Source organism: Parasteatoda tepidariorum, chromosome 3 (assembly GCF_043381705.1).
Source record: "Parasteatoda tepidariorum isolate YZ-2023 chromosome 3, CAS_Ptep_4.0, whole genome shotgun sequence".
In the NCBI taxonomy this organism is placed as follows: Eukaryota; Metazoa; Arthropoda; class Arachnida; order Araneae; family Theridiidae; genus Parasteatoda; species Parasteatoda tepidariorum.
The window spans coordinates 38,586,349-38,610,127 of record NC_092206.1 but is presented as its reverse complement, the minus strand read 5'-3'; the positions used below and the strand labels follow the sequence as shown (position 1 = coordinate 38,610,127).

General features: G+C 29.3%; 1 protein-coding gene across 1 annotated transcript in view; it reads right to left on the bottom strand.

The window, feature by feature from the left end:
* Window positions 1-23,779, bottom strand: part of LOC107447383 (protein O-mannosyl-transferase Tmtc3) — a 133,041-nt gene that overhangs the window by 34,687 nt on the left and 74,575 nt on the right. Inside the window, exons 2-11 of the mRNA XM_043039139.2 lie at window positions 21,863-22,054; window positions 19,901-20,037; window positions 18,659-18,740; window positions 14,628-14,721; window positions 13,685-13,800; window positions 11,945-12,102; window positions 7,465-7,717; window positions 4,957-5,105; window positions 4,790-4,873; window positions 1,391-1,528 (exon numbers count right to left, since the gene is read on the bottom strand). Coding sequence (XP_042895073.1) covers window positions 1,391-1,528; window positions 4,790-4,873; window positions 4,957-5,105; window positions 7,465-7,717; window positions 11,945-12,102; window positions 13,685-13,800; window positions 14,628-14,721; window positions 18,659-18,740; window positions 19,901-20,037; window positions 21,863-22,054 — 1,403 coding nt within the window. The remainder of the gene's footprint in view (window positions 1-1,390; window positions 1,529-4,789; window positions 4,874-4,956; window positions 5,106-7,464; window positions 7,718-11,944; window positions 12,103-13,684; window positions 13,801-14,627; window positions 14,722-18,658; window positions 18,741-19,900; window positions 20,038-21,862; window positions 22,055-23,779) is intronic.

Below are 23,779 nucleotides of genomic sequence, written 5' to 3'. Positions count from 1 at the left end.
AGAAAGGACCTCACAGAAACATATCGTCATGAAAGCACGTTCATATATGTATGTATCTATGTCTCGTATCTATGTGAAAGTTACAGGTAAAGTTAAAAAAATATATCCAAACAGGTAATTTATAGGAAACGTATGTCTTCGAGTAAACATAAGAATGGTCCCAAGCGCAAAGGGGAAAATGCTGATTTCTTTTTTATTGTTCGTAAAAAGAAGTGAATGGCTGTGAAAAACAATGAAGCTGAAAATATAAAAGAAAAACGTTGCCAAAACATTTTTAAAGTGTCTTAAAGAATTTACATTTTCTGTGTATTGTTTTATTAACGAAATATTTCATACCTTTGCAATTTGTATAGTTATCTTTGGTTAGTTATTTGGAGTTATATATATATATATATATATATATACACTAACAGATAGATAGATATAGAAGCCTGAAGTTGTGTACTAAACTGTTATTCGATTTATTTGAGCTGTATTTTCTGGAAGTTTCTCCTAATAAATGTTTTGAGTATTAAGGACTGTTTTATTCATCTCCAATCGAAACGAACCCTTGTGCTCGGTACAGTACCTTTTACGAGACGAAATTTACAGGCAGACCTACATTTTTATAGTCATGATAGCTTTACCGGCATAACCGGATAAAAGTATTCATGTCTCTGACTGTAATGTAGTGTAAAGTTTTTTAAGTCTAAAAAATTTCGATGCATAAACTTTTTGATGCTGGACACTCTAATCTGTAATTAAGTTCATTTCACAAATGTTGTAGTCAAAGACACAGTCAATAGTTTCAAGCACTGCACTAATATGTTAGTTCTTACAGTGATTTCATAAACAGTAGTTAATAAACAGTGCTTCCGTAATTTTTTAACATTAAAAACGCTTTTATAAAATATTAATGCTGGAAGTACTCCAAAAACGTGAAAAACGCATTAGTGTGTCATTACAAAGCATTGATATTGGGAAATTACAAAATGGGTGAAACGATCTTGATCATAAATTAGATCATTGTTCTGTAACAAGTGCCACATAACGAATAATAATTTTTGTGCATTATTTATATTAATGATAGGTAACAGTTCCCAAAATGTAAATGTTTTATATCCGGTTATTTTTTTTTGTACTAAATTAGCATGTTTTCATTTATTTATAGTATTGCTTTTTAAAAATATTTCATTGGAATTAAATTTATTTTAAATTTTAATTCCTTTGGAGGTGTGCTTCTTCTTTTATTGAACTAACTTTAAAATAAATTAACTAAGTTAATATGACTTTCAATAAATAATGAGTAAATAGGACGAATCTTTCTCCCAATCAGAAATCATCGCAAAACACTTGATCGATAAATTCAAATTATTCAGTTTTTTTTTATTAATTTTTAATGAGAACTTACTTTACAGCTACACTGAAATATTCCAAAGCTTCGCGATATTTTCCTTGACTTTCGAGTGAGTGCCCAACATTGTTGTACAACTTGGCATTTCTTTGATTCACTTTTAAACCAGCCATAAATATTGTGTATTCATTCTGCCTAAGAAAAAAAGGAAATAAACAATGCTTATGATTCATGAATCTTAATCTAATTTATTACGTTTCAGTTCAAATTTTTTATAATGAAACAGAGTATATTGCAGTAGAAGCTGTTTAAATGGTAAAATAGCAACGAACAATAAAGTCCATTACGGCACAAAATAATAAAAACTATCTAAAACAAAGAATTAATATAGATTTGTATTAATATAGGTTTATATGCGGGTGATTCCGATAAGCAGGAGCTATAAATGTTTAATATGAACATTGATTCCTTTTTATATTTTTAAGATTGTTATCGTAGCCTAAAATTATTTTTTTGTAATTTTTATGATATTCCGTAGCTTATTAAGTTAAAGTCTAATATTACAAATATTGACAACTGTTTGATATTTAAAAATCTCTATTTTCTTTAATTTTCAAAATTTTTTTAAAAAAATTTTGCACTTCTATTAAGATAAAATAAATTTTTGAAAATCCCGTTCTGAATTACCGGTTTCAATATACTTTTTTATGAAAGGAAAATCCTATTATAGGAAAGAATTGACAAATCATGAATGTGTAATTAATAAGGACTTTATTTTCTGTGAAAAAAATATTAAGCACAATTTATAGCAAAATAAAAATGGATTTGAAAAAATGCGTATTGCATAGTATATCATAAACATACCAGAAAAAATATATTTGAAGATTATTTTTCAATTTTTCACGGCCTTTATTAGAATTTGCATAAATTAATTTCCTAGTTTCATTTTTCTTGAATGTTTTTTCCTTAAACTGTAGCAATTGATATGCTTGACAATAAAACCTAATTAGCGAATAGTAAAATAAATTTAAACCATTGAATAATTTTCTTTATTTTTTACTGGATAATAAATTGTTTTATTAAATATTATGTATTGAAGCAAAAATTAATATTTTTGAAGCTGTCATGCAGAAGAACTGGAAAATAATTAAAATTTCTGTAAATTTCTTCATTTTCATGAAAGAGAAAACTTTTCATAAGGGATAATTAATCACTGCTTAACTTGATTTTAGTTTGGCAATATGCAAATACTAAAAATAAATAGAAATCCTTAAACTATGGTATCCAAGTTTCTCAGTTTATCAAATTAATAACTTATGATATTTTTTTTTTACTTATTTTTAAATTTTCATTTTTTTTAAATAAAGAAATAATCAAATATTTGAGACAAATATATAGTGTTTAAAACCATGCGAGAAAGAGGGAAATAAAACAGAATGTTATGCATTTTTTCTCGATTTAGTTTTAAAATTAAATTATGATGAAATCTAAATTTCCTAATTGAAGTGAATAGGAAGACATTATGTATACCACTGACCCAAAAATTACCAAATATTTGAAAAATCAATTTTAAGGTAAAACGGAAATTAATAAAAATGTATGGTTGTCTTACATTTCCAAGATTCTCAATTAGACATCAACTTATAGAGCCGTTGAGAGAAACTTTAAAACGGTTTTTTCTTCTGCATATGAGAAATTATTCAAACCAAAATATTTACAGGAGAATTATTTTTTTAGTTTATTTCACTTAGCATAGTAACGCCTTCTGTTTGAAAACTTTGCGCCTAGTTTTGAAACTTTCTTCTTCATTTATTTCACGTTCTGAAAGACTTTTTTGTTTTTGTAAGTAGAACACAACAGTAAATTTTTATCGCTTTAAATTTATTTCTTAAAGTATTTTCGAATGACGGGATCTATATTTTTAGAAATTTTCTCCAATTTACTCTAAAATATAACAGCGTTCTGTATGTCATTTAAGCTGTCAAATGCGTTGCACATAAGCTTATTTTTTTCTTTTTAAAGAATTTTAAACACACTGGAGATATATTAAACGAAAAATATCTTTAAATTCAGAGTTTTGTTACTTATTTAATCAAAAAATATAAATATCTATATGAAACAATTCTTTGCGTGGAATAAAACATACATATTCTGTATGACTTTTTATGCAACGATCACAAAGTGTCAATTAATTTTAGTGAAATAAAGAAACGAGTCATCCTGTCGTAAATTTAGTACTTATTACCAGTCGTATTACTTATAACCATTTAACCTTTTAAAGCTTGCGAAGACTCTGTGTCCACATTCACGCTGATGAGCCTATTTTTCTCGTTAACGATTTCGCTCTTTTACTTAACATTCCTCGCCCTCAGCGTACGTAGTTACGAACTGTAAGGTACTAACTATTTCGAGATGAAACTGAGTTGCACAGACCTTTCTATGCTTTATAATTTTATAACCGTCTTTGAACAGCGGACCAAATTTTGGGTTTACGACAACTAATAATCAACTCCTTAGCCTTGTAATTTTGAACCCAATCCAGACGAAAAGGTAACTCCTGGATCAAATATTGGGAGAAATTTTACCTTCGTAGAAGACTTTTTGATGGAACTAACCCGCATTTGCGTTACATAGAGAAGAAGACCACGAGAACCTCGCACGGTTAGCCTGACAGCAAGGGGACTCTAACCCATGATCCGTCTACCAATGAGGACATTTCACGTCAGCATTGCGTTCGGTGCTAGCGGGATGCGAAATTCGTCCTGACCAGCCAAGGCTGGAGTTCGTATCCGGTTCGAAGGCGAACGCTCTATCCCCTGAGCCACCACGGCACGACCCCTTTATGTTGGGACATTTCGTTTATGTATAAAACCTCTCTAAATTGTACTTTCGCGAAGCATCCCGCACGCTCCCGTGCTTCAGTTTTAATCAGCCAATTTACTACGAAGCAATCTCAATTCACTACAGTGCTTTCGATGAGATTACGGACGTGACAGTACGAATGCTACGTGATTTGAAATTAGTCTTAACTTACGCGTTTAGAAGAATATAAAAATACTGTCAAACTATGTAAAAATAGAAAGAAAAAAATAATTTGAAACTTCCACACTGGTGTTCTCTCTTTGAAATTAAGCCCTCAATTGATAATATCATACTTATAAAAAATACTATAGTAATTAAAAGATTTGTTTCATTGTTCCTCAGCTTTAATCAGGCAATTTACTTCGAAGCAATCTCAATTCACTACAGTGCTTTCGATGAGATTACGGATGTGACAGTACGAATGCTACGCGTTTAGAAGAATATAAAAAATACTGTCAAACTATGTAAAAATAGAAAGAAAAAAATAATTTGAAACTTCCACACCGGTGTTCTCTCTTTGAAATTAAGCCCTCAATTGATAATATCATGCATTTATAAAAAAATCTATAATTATTAAAAGATAAATTTCCTTACCAATCAAAATTTCGGTGGATGGTTTTTGCAACAAACACCAGAACAATAAAAGCCACTAAGCACCATGCCATCGATTTCAATTTTCTGCAAATTAAATTCGCAATAAATAAAATTTATTCATACTTCAATTTTTTAAGTTACACACGCTAAAGAAAAAATAAACTTGCGTGCGGTATTGAAGAAGATTCCATCCGTAAGAAACTATGAGACAAAATCCCATGCTTGGGGTATAAAGAACTCTTTCTGCGATCACAAATCCCACTGGAAAAAATAAATTCGATGCAGGTAGAAAAGGAAAAGCCAAAAGTGCTAAGCTCTGAAAAAATAGAAGAATAATGTCGTTAGATTTATCTAAAAGCTGATATTCAATATCAATTTGTCAGGAAATTTTAGAAGATTTAAGTAAAGGGGCGTTGAACTAGATATTCTCTTCTATCATATTACATAAATGAGAAGTTTAGACATTAAAAGTTTAAAGAGATTTTTCAGTAAATTCAAAAAAATAAAATTTCAAGCTTGTATATTGTTAATAAGATATATAATTTTGTCTTGGCTTTATTTCTCCTATGCGAACTTCCGATTGACGTAAACTGTAAATTTTTAATACCCAATCAAATTCATTTATATTCCTCACATCTTTTCAATTGCACCATTGGTGAAGTAATATGCATCCAGAGAAAGGTAGTCGTTGATTCGTTGTTGCCAAATGCACTTGGAATCTTCTTTCACTTCGAAACCTCTCAAAGATTGTTCCTTAGTAATTTTATCTACTGAGGAGAGTTGCTAAGTTTTAAGACTTGACAAAATAAATTGGCGTTTTGGAGTTAACACATTGTTGACCGATGACGAGTTAGTAACTCATTTTTTCATTCTCAAACGTTGTTGACCTATAGCAAATTAAACTCGACCTTGCACTTACAGTGCCGTATCTAATTAGTGACACGTCTATACCATAAATTTTTTTACCGATATCCAAGTAATATTTATACCAATCAATTTACAAGAGATTGCACTAATTGCTAATTTTCTCTCCATTGTTGCTGCATTATCATAACTAACTTTACTTATAAATGGATTTTGAAACATGAAGTTGAAATTACCTAATAAGAGTTAGAGATGAGTTTATATCAGTTTTTTATCTGAATAAGACATTTTTTTCTTCAAAGCATCACTCATACCTTCATTAAGTAAAGCTTAATAAATTCGAATCTCAATTTTATCACTGCATGTAAGTTTTCTCAATATTTTTATGTATGTCTATATTGCGAGAATGTATGTATTTTTTAAACCTGCCATTTTTTTTTGAAAAATATATAGTCTAATAATGCAATGCCCGCTACCACCACCCATAAAAAAGTGCTCGGATATTTAGTTAACGCTTTATATAACAACTTCTTTTCTAGAAGTTAGGTTGTGCAAAAATATTTTGATTGGCTTTAAATGATCTAGAGAAAGGACGAAATACGCAAAAAGTAAAATCAAAATTGAAGTGTCCAAACTTTCGACAGTTCTCATGACCAAACTATTGGAACTATGTTTTCCAGATTTCGGCTATCCTCCATATTTTGAAGATCCAAAATCCGAATCCATAAAAAAGAGGTATTTCTTCAAGAGGAAAATACGTTTTTGTGTTTAATTTCGTAGATTAACTAATTAATAAGTATTTTTAAGGTGAAGCTCAAATACCATTAAGATAGTCCAAATACGTGATAATCCGATTCTTAAATTAAAAGTTATTCAGAGTGTTCAGTTTTTTCGCACTACATTAAATTCTTCAAGTCCCTAAAAACTTCCCTAATAGTTCACAAATCATTATTTAACCCTTTATATCTCAACATCTCTGATTTTAATAAAAATTACTCATACATTAGAATGCATCATTCTAAGCATGTAAAAAATAATAAAAAAATTTACAACATAAAATAAGAAAAATTCTTGGAAAAAAATTGATTGTTGCATTTCTGCACCCTTATGCAAAATGACAAAAAGTGCTTGTTGCATTCCTGCAACATTGTGAAAAATGGCACTAAGATTGAAAGATTCAAAAATTTTAATTCATATGAAAATTTTTAAAACAGTTGTTACTTTTGTTGTAACAAAGTCCTACACCACATTTCTCACAAATAGTTTGTGTAAATTCTTTGCATTTTGGGTATTTGCATCTGATTCTTTTGTTAGCCCAATTAGGCCAGTGCCCAATTGCCCAATTTCATCTTGGCGCACTGGTTTTGGCCGACAATCGCCAAAATCGTCCTTCAAAATTTGTTGGGGAAAAGACATAGGCTTTTTGTGTATGTTGCAGATATGCAACACGGTGATATAAAGGGTTAAGGATGAAAACATTAAACCTTTATCAAAAACTAATAAATCTTTTAACTGGAGTTGAAATCATCAAAATAAATTTATGAGTCAGAAGAAACTAAAACAGATAATAGCCAATCTTTTTCAGTTTGATACGGAGAATACAGTTTTGTTGATCTCGACAATCTTGATGATTTTCGTTAGTTTTGGACAGCGTGTTGACCTTTATTTAAACTTAAATATTAATTTGTGATCTAAAATCTGTGGTTACTAATGATTTTCTTTTTATAAGGACTCCAAAAATAAAATTGGTGATTATGTAGTATTAATAGTATGGATAGTTTAATATACCATGTATGATATAATTAAATTACCATAAGTATCGTCTTTGATCGAAAATCATAATCCCAAACGCTTATCCAAAGTAATGTTCCAAATGCCGTGTAAAATGTCAGAGTAGATAAGTTTCTATGATCCCAAATCGATGTGATAAGGGGCACTGTCCCCATGGTCCAATCACAACACAGATCACATGGGAAACAAATGAGCCAACTGTTGAGAGCTATCAGGTAATGCATGGTTAATTGCCGGGTGGGCGTATTTGCTGCGGCAGCTGGGTTATCGAATCTAAAAATATAATGAAAGTACATAATCAATGAAAAAATGATTATAGTCTACAAGAGAGTAAGCAATCATTTTTTTGCTTTCTATTATTAGAAAGACATGTCATTCTATGGAGAAAACATATAGAAACTACCAGAGGATAACGGATCTATTGTCATCATTCGTAACACAGCTCGTATTTTGAAAAACGACAAATGTTAGTCATTTTATGCACTGTAAAAAAACTCTGGTAAAAAGCACCGGCACTTAGGGTGCCGGTACTTTTTACCGTAATATGTTATGGAACAAAAAGCTGATATACCGTAATTTTTACAGTACTGATTACCGTAAAATTACGGAATCAATTTAATTAAATAAATATTACTGTAAAAATTATGCATGATATTTTACGTTAAAAATGGATTTTACCTAAAAATGGATTTTATGAATGATGTGTCCTAAGTGTCGGTACTCTAAGAATTATATTAAATTGCATGAATGGATTTAAAAAAAGGGTTTAAAATTATGCAAAAGTGTAAAGCTCAGCAAAATGATTGAAAGTGCGTAAGAAGTTTTAAAATGAAATTAAGTGATATCAAAAAGTAAAAATCAAGAAATTGTTATGTAAATTTATAAAATGACAAATATTGTACAATATGTATTAATGAATTATTTAATTCGTCATAAAATGCAATCAATATAAAAAATTTTGAAAGGTGTAAAATAGTTTAGTAAATGAAATTAAATAAATACAAAAACTATTTAATTTAAAACTTTAAAATTACTGTATAATATTTTACGGTGAAATGGATTTCATTGCTGATGAACCCAAAGTACCGTTACTTTATACTTTAATTTAGTTCGATATTTTTAAAAGTGATTTTAATAAAACCATACTAAAAACCTTTTAAAAAATAGTGGTTTTTATAAAAATTATAAATCAATATTCTTATTTAGTATAAGTGATTCATCAGCGTTATTCCTTAAAAAGCTAAACTAGCAAGATACTAAATTTTTATGATATTAATAAAAAGTAACTGAGATAAATTTAATTTAAAATGTTGGAAATTATTTAATTTATTTTGTCTTACAATTTTTCACTTGTTTTTAATAATTTAGATGCTTAAACAATGTAAATTTATTTACACAGTCACTCAATTATTTAAAAAAAAAAAAAACGTTTCAACGCTCAGTTCTAATATTTTCTAAATGACATCTTTAATTTAAAAACTGGCTCTATAAAAAAGACTGCTAAATTACAATGAAAACAAGTACTTGTTTTTTTTTCTTGTTAAAATTAACAAAGATGTTCAAAAATAAGTAAGATAAAAACGAATTTGTTCTGTATTATAACGAATTCAATTATCCATAATTACAAATAAAATGAAAATAAAACATTCATAGACTATGAATATTAGCGATATGAAAAGGCATATTTCGAAATTTCTCCAAAACCCTTTACCTAAATCCAATTGCCTAAACTATTAGAAATTTAGGTTCGTGTTAAACCGTATTATCCTTAACACTAAACACGCCATAACCGGTCAAATGACCGTTTAAGTATTTTCGTATCGAAAATNTATTTTGAAATTTCTCCAAAACCCTTTACCTAAATCCAATTGCCTAAACTATTAGAAATTTAGGTTCGTGTTAAACCGTATTATCCTTAACACTAAACACGCCATAACCGGTCAAATGACCGTTTAAGTACTTTCGCATCGAAAATGCGCTTATCTTATCGTTTTTACACATTTGACTTCATGACTTATTATTATCTATTATATATAATTCTCTTACGTGTCTCCCAAATTTTGGCTGTATTTCTTTTTCGCTGGTGGCAAAAGTTTTCATTTTTAAAGAAGTACTTTGTACAACTAAATAAGATTCTTTTCACAACACTTAAATATGTACTTTATTTTCTTCATATATACAGCGAACAGTCGGCAAAGAATCCTGTTAGGTTAAAAAACATTTCGCTAAAAAAAGAACGAATTCTAAAATAAATAAAAATAAACGTCTTAAAAAATAAGAATGCTGTTGCCAGTCATTGAATTTTTTGAAAGTTAACTTAGAAACATAAATCAAAATGACATAGAAGCGCAACTAGATCAGAATTATGATACATGAGCGCTTGACGTAACAAATCCTTCAATTCTATTAGTGTTGTATCGCCAAATGCCCAGATTAACAATTGTGTTTTTAAAGAAATTCTATAAAAAGTTTTAAATAAAAAAACTTCTATCCAGCTACTTCTACAACTGCTTCTTGAAGAACTTGGCTCATTGATTAAAAATATTGTTTTAATTTTACAGTACTAACTTTACTTCTACTTTCATNCAATGCCACATTTAAACACCTAAGTGCTTCCGAAATAATATAATTGATACTGTGTTCTTTTTTTCAAGAGTGAAACATCCTTGTTAACAAGAAAGTACTTAATTTTATTTAAAATTGAAAAATATCTAGTTGTTCATCTGAATTTGTAAAATTTCGAAGATGTTGCATTTATCTGAAAACTACTCAAAATCATGAATAACTTCAGTAATGGAATAGTTTCCATTGATAGTTAAACAACACATACACACATACAGTTTCCTTTGAATTAAATAGCACCCGAATGAATTAAATAATTCTTACTAAAAGGAAATCTTTGATATTGAAATTTCACTTCACATTATATATTTATTCATTTCAACCGTGCATAGAATATCAAAACGATAAAATAGTTATTGCAATAGTTAATGCAAGTTAAAATGAACACATATAATTTCGTTTTTAACCATCATTAATTTTATTCAATTTTGGTGTATCACTTTTATGTATTTACTTAAAAATATAGGAAATTTAGGTACAAAAAAACTAATTTAACGTATTATCTATCGCAATTAAAAGTGAGTAATTATTTCAAACTGTTGGTGAACTGTCAGTGTGTGTTTTTAATAAAAACGTATTATATTTTACTAAAAAGTCATTTAATTACTGTATATTAAAATAAATATTTATGTTCTAGTGATTCAGAATTAAATCTATAATTTATTTATTTTTTCACTTTCGAAAACTTTCAATCACAGCATCGTTGAGGAATCACTTGAACACCGTCTTGTCAAGTATAGCTAAATGCAAAAAAAGAATGAATTAAGACAAAAGAACGTGCAAAAATAAGATTATGTTTGTATCAGTAATAAAACAAATTGATAAATGTAGTGTATGATGTAACTGTGCTTAGTTAGAAAAAAATGATTTTTTATTTTAAAAATTTTTTTTAAATTTTTGATGAATTTTGGATTTTAAGAAATTTTTTATTTTATTTCTTTAACACTTTTTTTCCGTTTTCAAAATTGTTATTCAAATGTTTCTGAATGGTATGCAATAGTTGACTGCGTCATTTAGAGAAGAGTGAATTTTATTGTCTACTAGCCACGTCCATCGAACTGCTGGTCCGTCTTTTTAAATAAGTTAAATATCAATTATTTCGAAAATTTAAATCGGTTAGTCAGAAATCAAGACAATTTTTAGCAAACTTTTTAACTATTGAAATGTGTGTCATGATGTTTTATTGCTGTGGTCATTATATCAAACTTCGTAACACTTTCCTGAACTGGATTGCATAGTGTTGGTTAGATCATGCTACTACGGTACCTGAGATATTTGCTTGGAATCTTACCGACAATCAAACAACGTCTTCCTCACACATATCTCCCTTTCTGTCACTTATATATATATATATATATATATTATACCGAGAAAAAAAGTATAGTCAAAACTACCAGAATATGGCAAAATTTACTGTGTTTTTGTCTCCAAGGTAACACCGAATAGCTCGGTAAATTTTACCGAAGCGTTCTGTTGATGATTTTGGTAAAATTAACAATGAAATATGGTTTTGTTTTAAGCGATTAAATTTGGTAATTTTATAATATTTTATCCCAAGTTTATAACATTATACCTCAAAGCGTGACATAAAATCTAGTGATCGGTTCAAGTTACTTTCCAGTTTTGTATTTTCTTACTAAATGTGTTGTAATACGTATTATAATTGTGAAAACCAAAGTTTCCAGTAAATCGTTACTATATGAACGAAAAAACTACCAAGTGATTGGTTTAAATACCGAATATTTGGGTTTTATTAACCAGAATTAGGTTTGTTTGTTTTTTTACCAGAAATGCCACTACTACAGTACGGTAACTTTGACAGATATTTTTTCTCAGCGTTCGTGATTAGTACCATTTAATAAACTTAATTTTAATTACTTTGTAAAGACCGGCAATTGAGATCCCATAACATTTAAACGAAGCAGTAGCAAAACCAAAGCAAATATCGCCAAAGCTGACATTCTTACTCCAGCTTCTTTGATGTAAACAATTTTCTTGGTATTCATCACTATCTGCAACAATTCTGGAATCCTTAACTGAATAAAAAAAACAATGTTTCAGTTAGAGTTCGTTAAAACTTTAAAAACAAATTGAAATCTGTAGGGAAAAAAATTATTTCACTTTCTTTTTTGTTTCAAGAAATTATTTGTTTCATAAAGTTGTTAACATAAAAAATGTTGATGTACTAAATCATTAATACGAAAGCAAAAACCAACAAAACAACGTAAATAAACCTCATATGAAAGTATATAATTTACATAATATACTTCTTACTTTTATAGTTTCCATGCTATAAACAAGAAAATTCCTCTGTATCTAAATGTCTCCTTTCTCAGTGTCAAACGTTGTCAATGTTTAAGGTTTTGACACCAAGGAAGGTTTTTGTTTATAGAAAGGAAACTATAGTATATCCAATTATGTACTTTTATTTGTACTTTAATCACGTTGTTATTTGCTTTAGTCTACATAACAAAAATATACTGTATCCTTTGTTGTATAAATGATTAATCTTCATTTTTTTATTTTACAAATTTAACAAACTAATTATAAATTTCTTTTCCAGCATTTTAAAGACAATTAACGTAAGCAGCCATATTACTACTCAATTTTTGTCTATTTAAACCAATTCAAAAACAATTTTAAACTATATCACATTAACGTGAAAAACTAGTCTTTTTTTGTTTTTTGAATGAGTCAAAAACAATTCATGAAAAGGAATTGAAATGAAAAATTCATTTCCAAAAATAAAAATTTCAGAAAGGCATTTTTTCTAAGCCATCGTAGGTGTATGAATAATTAATTTTTTTAAAGTGTTTGAATAAAGAACTTTAATTAAAAAATATATAAACAATAAGCTGAAACTCGAGAGCTAAAACGAATTATCTCTCTTTTGCAAATCTCTAATAAATGCAAGCTTTGCATTTGTTCTCAATTTAGCTTTAATGTATGTAATACCATGACATATAATCCAATTTTTAAATTAAATGCGCTGATATAAAATTTTCAAATCCTATTTTAATAAAATTTCTTTAACGAGAAAATATTTTTTAGTTATTTCAGACATAGTATAAACAACGAGGGATTTATTTTCATATGTATTTCTAAATATAAAATCTAGTACAACATTTTCAAGAAATCTTCAAAACTGATAAGTACAGAAATGATTTAATAAAATAATAATTTGCAAAGGCGTACGTTTTTACAAGCTAGAAACAAAATACTGAAGTCATTTGATAAGAAAAAATTATAAATATATATTGAACTCATTAATTTTGAGCTTAATATTTTTTTTTTATTTTACCAAAACTAAATGAATAAATATTTGAAATAAATCTTCGAATCTATTTCGAAATTAAATCCCTTGACTGTCAACAAAAACTATTTTTCTTCATTTAAGAATTTTTTAATAGAAAGAATTATAAATTGAGTGATATAATAATCTAAAGTTTTTTATAAAAATCTTTCGAAATGAAATACTGATTTGCTTCAAAATAATTAATTTTGTTTGAAATGCATTTGGAAAACATTTTTTTTTCTTCAAAATATTCAAAGAGAATTAAAATATCTACTATAAAGGAAATTTGAAATCGAGTTTAAAAAATTTTATTAATAATTTACCTTATGTAAAATAAAAATATCATAAATACAACAGACTCCTACAACAGTGATTCCTTGCTCTTTTGAAAATGTTGCCATTGCTACACACAGAAGACACCAAGCAAAAAATGTCCAATCTACAAATTAAAAGAAAAAGTATTTTGAAAAAGGTAACTAACCTTCTTACTTTTATTAAAATAGAAAATATGAAAGGTTGGAGACATTTAGCAGTTTCATATAGCATCCTGTACTTTTACGCAGCATCACGAGGCATTCAAACAGCTTTCAATTTAGCATCCGAACATTCTCGTAGGCATGCTCTGTGCGTCATTTTTACTACAGAACAATATCGGTTCTCTATAGAACTTGTGATACATCTACAGACGTACACAATTAGAGGGATGCTACACTATTAGAAATTTAGAAGAATATTAAACTATGATTGCAACCTTAATATGATGCTAAGTTGTGCCCNTACTATTACTTTAATAAATGTCTAAAATCATAAAATAAATGTACAAACACAGTATCTAATATAGTTTTATTTTAATTAACAGAAAATTACTTTTGCGGGGGTCGATGGAGATTTCGAAAAATTATGTAGGGGTCGATGACCAAAAAAGTTTGGCGACCCCTGCTTTAGTTTGATTACAAGATACTTTGATTCAATACGAAGGAAAACATGGTTTATTCAAGGTTTAGAAGTATAATAATGTGGTACAACCTAGCACCATTTTAAGGTTGCGACAAATTTGCACCTTTTTATAATTCTAAATACCTATATTATAGTTCAATGTTAAACGACATTTCTAAGAGTTTATTTGAAAGTGCTAAATAAGAAAATAAATGGAAGGAAAATTTTTGATAGCACTATGTCATTTTTCATTGTATATTGTCTGCTATAATGTCAATTGTCTGCAAATCATTATATTTTTCAAAGAAAGTATTTAAATGTGTTTCTTACCTGTAACTGGTGTGGCTGCTTTACTGTAACAAATAAAAGCTAACAAGAAAAATAACGACGATAATATTTCAGCTCTGCCAACGACCCCAGTCACCTAAAAAAATCCAAAACGTTTTAAAAGAAAATATAATTTTTTTGAGCCTAAGTTTATGCCTTGCATTAATTGCTTTCTTTCATCTCCGTTTAAAACACCAAATATTGTTACAAATAGACGTGACGAACAAGTTCTATTAATCGATCCTCTTTACCATGCAATGTTCAGTCCATATTGCAAAATTACTAAATTATGTGTTTTTCCTTCGCTTATTTATTACTTTTAGCTGATTTAAATAAGCATCAAAAACATGAAATAAAATTTTTTATGCAAGGTTCAATAATAAACTCAATAATGAAATTTTCAATAATAAACTCAATCGCTTAAAATATAATGAATTAAATTTTGAAATACACATTTAATAATGCATAAGCTAAAACGAATTATTCTCTACACAGCACAAATAACCAAAAAAGAGTTTAAAAAAACATTACTTATTTGACATTTAAAATAATAAATGACCCATAAACATTTTTTAAATGCACTGTAAATATTTTAATACTTAAAATCTCAACTTATTTGCAATCACTAATAGAACCTTTTAACTGCATTTATGTAACATCTCAAACACATTGCAAAAATATTTCACTTACTGTGGCATAAATACTGCTGTGTAAGACATTTATTTATTAGGGAGTAGAATGTGTACTAAATAATATTGAAAACAACTTTCCCATTTAACAAAGTTTATTTATATTGCCCAAATTTTCGAACATTTTGACATGACCTCTCTAATGTTACTTTCGAGTCATATGACTGAGAAGAAACCCACTGATTCTTTCCTCCTGTTTGAAATTTCTTTTCAAAATTTATTTATGTCATGGTTCCATTTCATCACATTGTTATATAATGTTGTTTAAGCCTATAGCAGCCCAGCCAAATCCAGCTCTTGTGCGGTTTAACCCTACCAATTTAATCCTTACGCAACTTCACTCTTCCCCGGGAGATTCAGCTTACAGAAATAGGCTGCTTGGAATAATTCCTAAATGATATCCCAAGATTAAGAATACAAATCAACAGTTTCTGTAATTGAGAAATAATATTATTGTAAAACTATTTCGATAATGACCATTGGATTACCGAATTTAAAAAAGGAAGTAATAATAGAATTCGATTTCCTTGGTATCACTTAAGCAGAAGCTTTGAGGAAAAAAGCCTCAAGCTTTTAGCGCGATGATGGAACTTTTTATCGATACAGACTCCGGCTCGAACTCTTAGAGTTAGTTAAAGATAGGGAATTTTTCCGATATTCGACAAAGCTTGGGGAAAAAGCGTTGCAAATCGATGACGTTGAGTTCTTTTCATATTAAAGATACTATTATGAATAGAGATGGAAGAAAGTTAGCCATTTTGCTTTCAAAGCGACGTCAATTTTGATATAAAAGCAGCACTTAGAGCTAACCGATCGAGAAAACAGTTCTAGATTAGTGGAAATTGAAAAAAGGGGAAGCAAATCTCTGCTTAAATTAACATTGTGGGGAAAGATGTCTTCTTTGCGATTAAATCTGTGTGGGAAAGGTTGAAAGTGTTTTAGAAACAGTTTAAGAAATCGAAAATGTATTGAAAGCTTTCAAGAAATTTGTACTGTTTTAAAAGAAAACTTTTTTTTATTGTTTACTTGGAAATTTCATCTGCACTTAGTTTTAAGAATGACACATTAATCGGAATAAAGTATACAATTTAACTCTAATAAATTGATATTGATGGTCTCATGAATCTAAAGATGTTTTTAATTAACCGCTATAAAAAAATTTATTTCGGTAACATAAAACAATAATTATTTAATATTTGTAAAACATATTATTTCAAGACAAAATTAATTTTCTAATTCCAACGTGAAACTGCTCGTGAATTTTGATAACATGATTTGGTTCCCTTTTTTATTATTGTTGTTGTTGTTGTTAATTTACGTCGCACTAGAGCTGCACAATGGGCTATTGGCGACGGTCTGGGAAACATCCCGGAGGATGATCCGAAGACATGCCATCACAATTTTGATCCTCTGCGGAGGGGATGGCACCCCCGCTTCGGTAGCCCGACGACCTGCGCGCGAAGTCGAGCACTTTACGGTAGCACAGTTTAACGAGGACCAATACCGCACACCCTCGGTCCCTACGCAGACTGATCCAAGTGGTCACCCACCCGCACACTGACCGTAGCCATTGATGCTTGACTTCGGTGATCTGCTGGGAATCGTGTCTTAACTATCAGTCCACTGCGGGAATCCCTTTTTTAATTTAATTTGATTTTGTACTCTCATATTTTAAGAATCGGATTGCATTTTTTGAGACGGAAGTTTGTCAACTCATCCCATAAGACACACTTAAAATTCCAATTTAGTTGATTTAGTGCTTACTAATGCTTCAAAATCTTAAACGAATGTTATTTATTTTTCCTATTTATAGATTAAACTTAATAAAAAGGCTTCAAATTTAAATTCTGCTTCCGAATGCAGTCTTGAAGTATAAACTATATTTCAAATTACTGGAAATATAATTTATATTCCAATTTTTTCTAAATAAATTTCGATTTTGCTTACTTATGCACTTCACGTATTTTTAAAACTATTGCTTACCAGTGGAATGCGTTTGTAGGCATGCATTAGTATTTACAAACATTTTCGAGTATTAACTTGGGTTTAAATTTTGCTCTGATTTTTTCAAGTTCTTTAATTTAAAGTTTTTTTTTTCATTTCATTTGAGCAGTAAGGAGTATATTAAGGTTCTATATTGGATTTTTTAAATACCCTGCTTGTTTCAGTTTCCTGCCCTACTTAGTCTGTTTAGTTTAGAAATTTCGTTTAGCTTGATCTAATTTTTTAGATTCTCAACTTTCTGAAATTCACTGTAATAACATTTTACAACAAAGAAACTTTATGTTTCTCCATCAAAAAACAATATTAAATGCAGAGAAGTTATCATAAGTCTTGACTAAAATTCAGACAAACACTTGTCGCCTTTGCACTTTTTGTCTATTGTTACGAAGAGTGATAAAATACGAATGTAACTAATAATACGAATGTAACGGATAAGCAACAAGACTATTTTTAGAAAATATACTTTTATATAAAAGTAATTTATCCGTCTAAAACTAAAATAAAATAGTTACCTTAGATATAAAATGCATGAAATGTAATTTTAAATTTTTTATACATTAATTAATATAGATTAATTAATAAAAATAAATTAATAAAGATTTAAAAAAGATTAAAAAAGATTAATTAATGTAGATAAATTAACTAATATAACTTGATTAATATAGATTAATTAATATAGAATAATTTATATAGATAAATTTATATAGGTTATTATATATTAATTTATATAGGTTAATTAATGTAGATTAATTAGTTAATATATCTGAATTAATATAGATTAATTAATATAAGATAATTTATATGGATTAATTTATATAGGTTAGACTTAGAGGTTGGGCAGCTCTGACGAGCAGAGCACATCGACCAGAGGTCTATTGTACCCAAACCCTAAATCGTATTTAGCAAGAAAGCCCTATATCTGAAATGAAGTTCAGCAAGCACAATACAGGAACAATTTATATAGGTTAATATATATTAATTTATATAAGTTAGTTAATATAGATTAATTAATGCAGATTAATTAGTTAATATAACTTAATTAATATAGATTAATTTATATGGATTAATTTATATAGATTAATTAATATAGATTAATTTATATAGGTTAATTAATATAAATTAATTAATATAGATTAATTTATTAGTAGCAACCTAAATAGTGTTATGTAAACAAGACAAAGTTTTTGAACTTCAAATATTGATTTTGTGATCCTTTAACTCTTTGAACCAAACATTTTATAAAATATGTAATTGAACTTACAGATTTTTTAAATTAAATTTCATAATCAAATACTTAAGAAAATTACTATTTATAAGAAGTGAGTAGACTTGTTGACTTACTGCTTCCGTGTGGACGGGATGCGTTGCAAACAACAATGCAGCAACAAATGCAGTAGATTTAGAAACAAACATGCAACAAACCCTAAATAAGATATCATCAACATAGAAAAATTAACACGAAAGATCTCAAATAGCTTATAAAACAATTTATATTGCATGAAATTATTTGAAAGAGAGAAGTAGTTTTAGTTAAATAAAATAGATTTTCCTATGCACTTTTAAGTAAATTTTCTTTCTGTTCAATTTCAAAAAGTCACTGTTGTATTAGATTTTTCAGCTTTAAAATTATGCTAAGTTTTCAGTTCTTTTTAGATATACGATTGTTTTATATAATCCAATAAATAATCTGGGTTGTTTAAATAATCTAATAAACAATGATTTCATCAAAATGAAATTTTTTTTAAATTTTTAAACATGATAACCTGTTTTATTTTAACTTTGAAAAAATACAGAGTTATCTAAAAATATTTCATGAAAATCTTTATACAAATACTTCGTATGTTCCAAATCAGGTCAACAACCGTCTATTTATTATTGTTAAATATTTATGACTAATTTTACCAACCCATTTACGTTGCATAATTTTTTACTTTATAATTGTTTTTATTTATACGATTGTTTTATATGATCCAATAAATAATTTGGGTTATTTAAATAATCCAATAAACACTGATTTTCATCAAAATGAAATGTTTTTCTTTTTTAATTTTTGAACATGATAACCTGTTTTATTTTAACTAGATAAATATAGGCTTATAAAAAATACCAAGTTATTTAAAAAAATATTTTATGAAAATCTTTATACAAATACTTTACTTGGTCCAAAGCAGGCCAACAATCGTCTATTTATTATTGTTAAATATTTATGACTAATTTTACCAACCTATTTATGTTGCATGATTTTTTACTTTAGAATTACCAAGATCAATAATGAAATGAATTTTTCCATGATGTTTAATTATTCTTAATTCATAAATAAATTAAAAATTAATATACACCTGCCCCTTCATAATACTTACTTAAAAGAGATTTTTAAAAGATTGACTCGATAAATTTAAATTAATAATGCTCAAGATTTATTTTTTATGAAGAAATATATCGCTTTATGTAACGTAAATCAACTTAAACATAAAGTAATTGTTTACATAAAAATAATTCCAAATTGCATAAATTCTACCTCGTCCAATGCTGAATACATTATTATATATTTATAATTTTTAAAAGTTAGAAAAAAGATCTTACTTCATGTATAGTAAACAGACTAAACAGTGAAGAGCAATATTTGTGAGGTGGTATCCGAAGGGCTGTAGTTTATGGATGTAATAATTTATTCGATACGTCAATACACAAAGAGGACGGTAAGACTTATGGCTCTGTTCCTATATTATGTACAAAAAAAAGAAACTTTGCAGTTGCATGCATATTTATCAAGTTTAGTTTATAATTGGTTTAAAAATAGCACACGAAGTTTTTTTAAATTAAAAAAGTGAACTACATAGGTAGGTAAAATCGGTATAAAATTATTAACTCTTAAGCAATAGTATTAAAGGAAATATATTTTATTTTTCGAATTTTAGGTTCGCATTTAAATTTCAGGGATGGGAAATATACTTTACTGGGAACCATTTATCGTCTTGAAGAAAATTAATTTTTATGTGATTATTTGCCATAAAAAAGTTAGAAGCTTCCTGCAATTCAGAAGAATACATCCACGTTATGCGATCTTGTATGTGGTCCTCTTTTCTGGTCTCTTTGTGTTACATTTCCTACATCGTCTGTAGTTGAAAAACATGTTTTACGTATGGTTTACCATTTTCTAAGCTCACATGATAGAGAGCAGAACAAAACTGAAGCGGGAACTTGTGTTTTCGTCGTTATAATCTTATCGATGGTATCGCTATAATCTTCTTCTTCTTCACTACAGCCGGTTATTGGTCAAAATCGTCTCAGTCAGTTTACCCCATCTATATCTGTCCGATGCTATATTTCTCCGTCTTTTAACTCCCAAGTTCTTTAACCACTTCTTTACTCTTTCTAACCATCTTGTTCTGAGTCTTTCTCCTTTTCCCTCTGGCGCATGGGAAGTTATTTTTTTAACAGAATTTTCATCGCTATTTCGAATTACAAGTCCTATCCACCCTATTTGAGATACCCTGATCATATTTACTATATTAGATACTTTACAGTTTAATTGTAATTCATATTTGCAACGAATTCACCAGGTTCCGTTTTCTCTTACTACTCCAAAACTTTTTTTTAACATTTTTCTCACAAAATTCATCAGTTTCTCTTCGTCTACTTTGTTAAGTACCTAGCCTTCGCTGTCATATAAACTATTGGTCTCACTAGCTACTTGTACAAATGTATTTTTGTTTCACAACTTATGTATTTAGATTTAAACTGGTTTCTCAATCCATGATAACATCTGCTAGCCCATCGTTATAATAGACCAAAATGTTATAAAGGGTTCTAGGCTTCCCATTGGTGTATTTCATACGATTTTGTAGGTGGGAAGTGGATACTCCCCAATGTACATGAAAGGTTAAAGAAGTAGTGTACGAAACTTAAAGAACGTTACAAATTTATAACAAATCTTTAACGAGCTTAAATATTAAAAAATGAGTTAGCCCTTATAAGAAAGAATATCTATTTTTAGTATTTGATTTCCACTCGTTCACATTTAAAACAATTCAACAGTTGTTTATATTGAAAAAGGTTTAATTTTATCGAGGATTAAATGAAAATTTGAGAATGAAATGGATTTAAAAAGCTATAAAATATTTTATGTCTAAAATGGCATGAAACCATGCAATTGTCTTGTTGAAATAAACATTATATAAAATTAAACTTCCTTCATTATTTTTAACGTATTTATTTATTAGTAATTCCAACTACTCTTCGCAACTTAAATCTGTTAGTAGATTAAACTTGAAAACTTAAGCTAATTGTGTAAATAATTTTCTAGTTTCCATTTTAATTAATTCTTCTTTTTTTTCTGTTTTGTTTTCTCTGTGGTTGCCTAAAAACCATGGTTAAACAAATATATATATNCAATCCATATATCAATCATCCATCTTTTCACATAGTTATAAATCGTACAAGAAAAATGAACTTAACAGAAATACCATAACAATAATCGAAGACTTGATTTCCATCACATTTTGTTGTATAATAAAAGAAAACTTTATTACATTTAAGACTTACTTTCCTAATTGGCGTTCCCCAGAAATCGTTTAGAAGTAAATTAGATAAAGGTGTTGTCGGTCTTAAATCTTGGTTGTCACGAATTGCTGACATATCATCAAATACAAAATCACAGTCCAGGGCGTTTTTATAGCAAACCCATACTGCTACTAATATCACCAAATGGAAACTAATTGTTGTCATTCTTTCCGCCTGAAAGAGAAGGGAAATATGATTTATTTATATGTTTGAAGGTTGTAATCATGAAAAATTTCAATGATCTCAAATCTCTAATATGTCTTCAAAAAGTTAAAAATACACAAAAAACAAGGATTTTTTTAAAGAAGAGACAAAAATTGTTGAAAAGTGTTTTTAAAAAAATTATCAAATTTATAATTTTTTTTTTAAAACAAAGTTGGAAAATAAAATAAGGAAAAAATATAATCTTGACATAATCCGATAATACTCGATAATATCCGAAAATATGGCTTTCTAATATTGTATTTAGCATTTAATCCTTTCAGTAGGTCGATAAAATGAGTACCAAGCATGCTTAAAGACTAAACACTGAAGGTTCCGCATTCGGCCGACCATCCAACCAGTATATCTGCTCCTACACACCAGAGCCCAAGGTCAAGAAATCTGAGTTGGGCACAGTAGACTTTGGCCCCCTCTATGAAGGCTGGGACACACCTGTCATGCAGCGTTCCGATCCGACTCATACCCGATTTTCTTTAAAAAGTGTGACCGGTGCGGGATCGGAAAGGAATGAGCACATGTTTCATGTTCACAACCTGCTTCTTTCCGATTTTACGTTAGTTCAACTCGAGATCGCAAACAACCGTGGAACTGTGCAATAATGTTGAAGCATTTTAGCAATCGTGATTTAGCTATTGTGGCTATTTGTTTGGACGAAGAAGATCGAAATAATGAAAAGAGTAGTGGGAAACGTGAATATTGGGTACATGATGCATGGAAAAGAAGACACGAAGAAGGGGAGTTTACCACACTTTTACCTCATCTGTTGGACGACGAGACGAAATTTTTTCATTACTTCAGAATGCCTATGCACACCTTCAATCAATTGNAGGAGAGCGTGGTGGCCAGGGAACTGGACCACCCCGTACTATCCAATGCTGGCCGTAGACAGCGTCCAGGTGATTTCTGGCCCTCCCTGTACATCCTCTGAGCAACTAATTCGTTTCCTTGTGCAGCCCCATACATGAAATGCACGTCGGCAAGCTCCACATTGGTGAAACGATGCATGCTGTTTGAGATCCGTGAGGGAATCCAGCTAGCAAGCGCTTTTATACGCCGCAGTCATCAGCGCTCCCTACCGGCTCAAGGCGGCATTACCACACACACAATCCTATACGAAATATGCTTATTTAAGTCCCCTCTACCTACCTTTACATTTTTGACATATTTTAGGACCACCCTGCGCGCGCGCGTGCGTGTGTGTGTGCGTGTGCGTGCGTGTGTGTGTGTGTGTTTTTTTCAAAAAAATTAACGCACCAAGAAATAATTGCGCCCACCCATCGACGCCTCAGTTTGAAGTTTTGCCGCGCACGAGGAAACTGGACTGCAGTGGAATGGAACCAGGTCGTCTTTAGTGACGAATCCACATTCAATCTCAGCAGTGATGACAATCGTGTTCATGTGTGGAGACCCAGTGGTGAACACCTCAATCCTGCCTTTGCTGTACAGCGACACACCATTCCCACAACTGGTGTGATGATATGGGGTGCCATTGTCTACAATACACGGTCACCCTTAGTATTGTTCCGTGGCACCATGACAGCCCAGCGGTATGTCCATGAAATCCTGCAACCACATGTGTTGCCACTCATGCAACGGATCCCAGGAGCCATTTTTCAGCAATACAATGCTCGGTCTCGTACGGCAAGGGTGTCACAAGATTGTCTCCGTACTGAAACT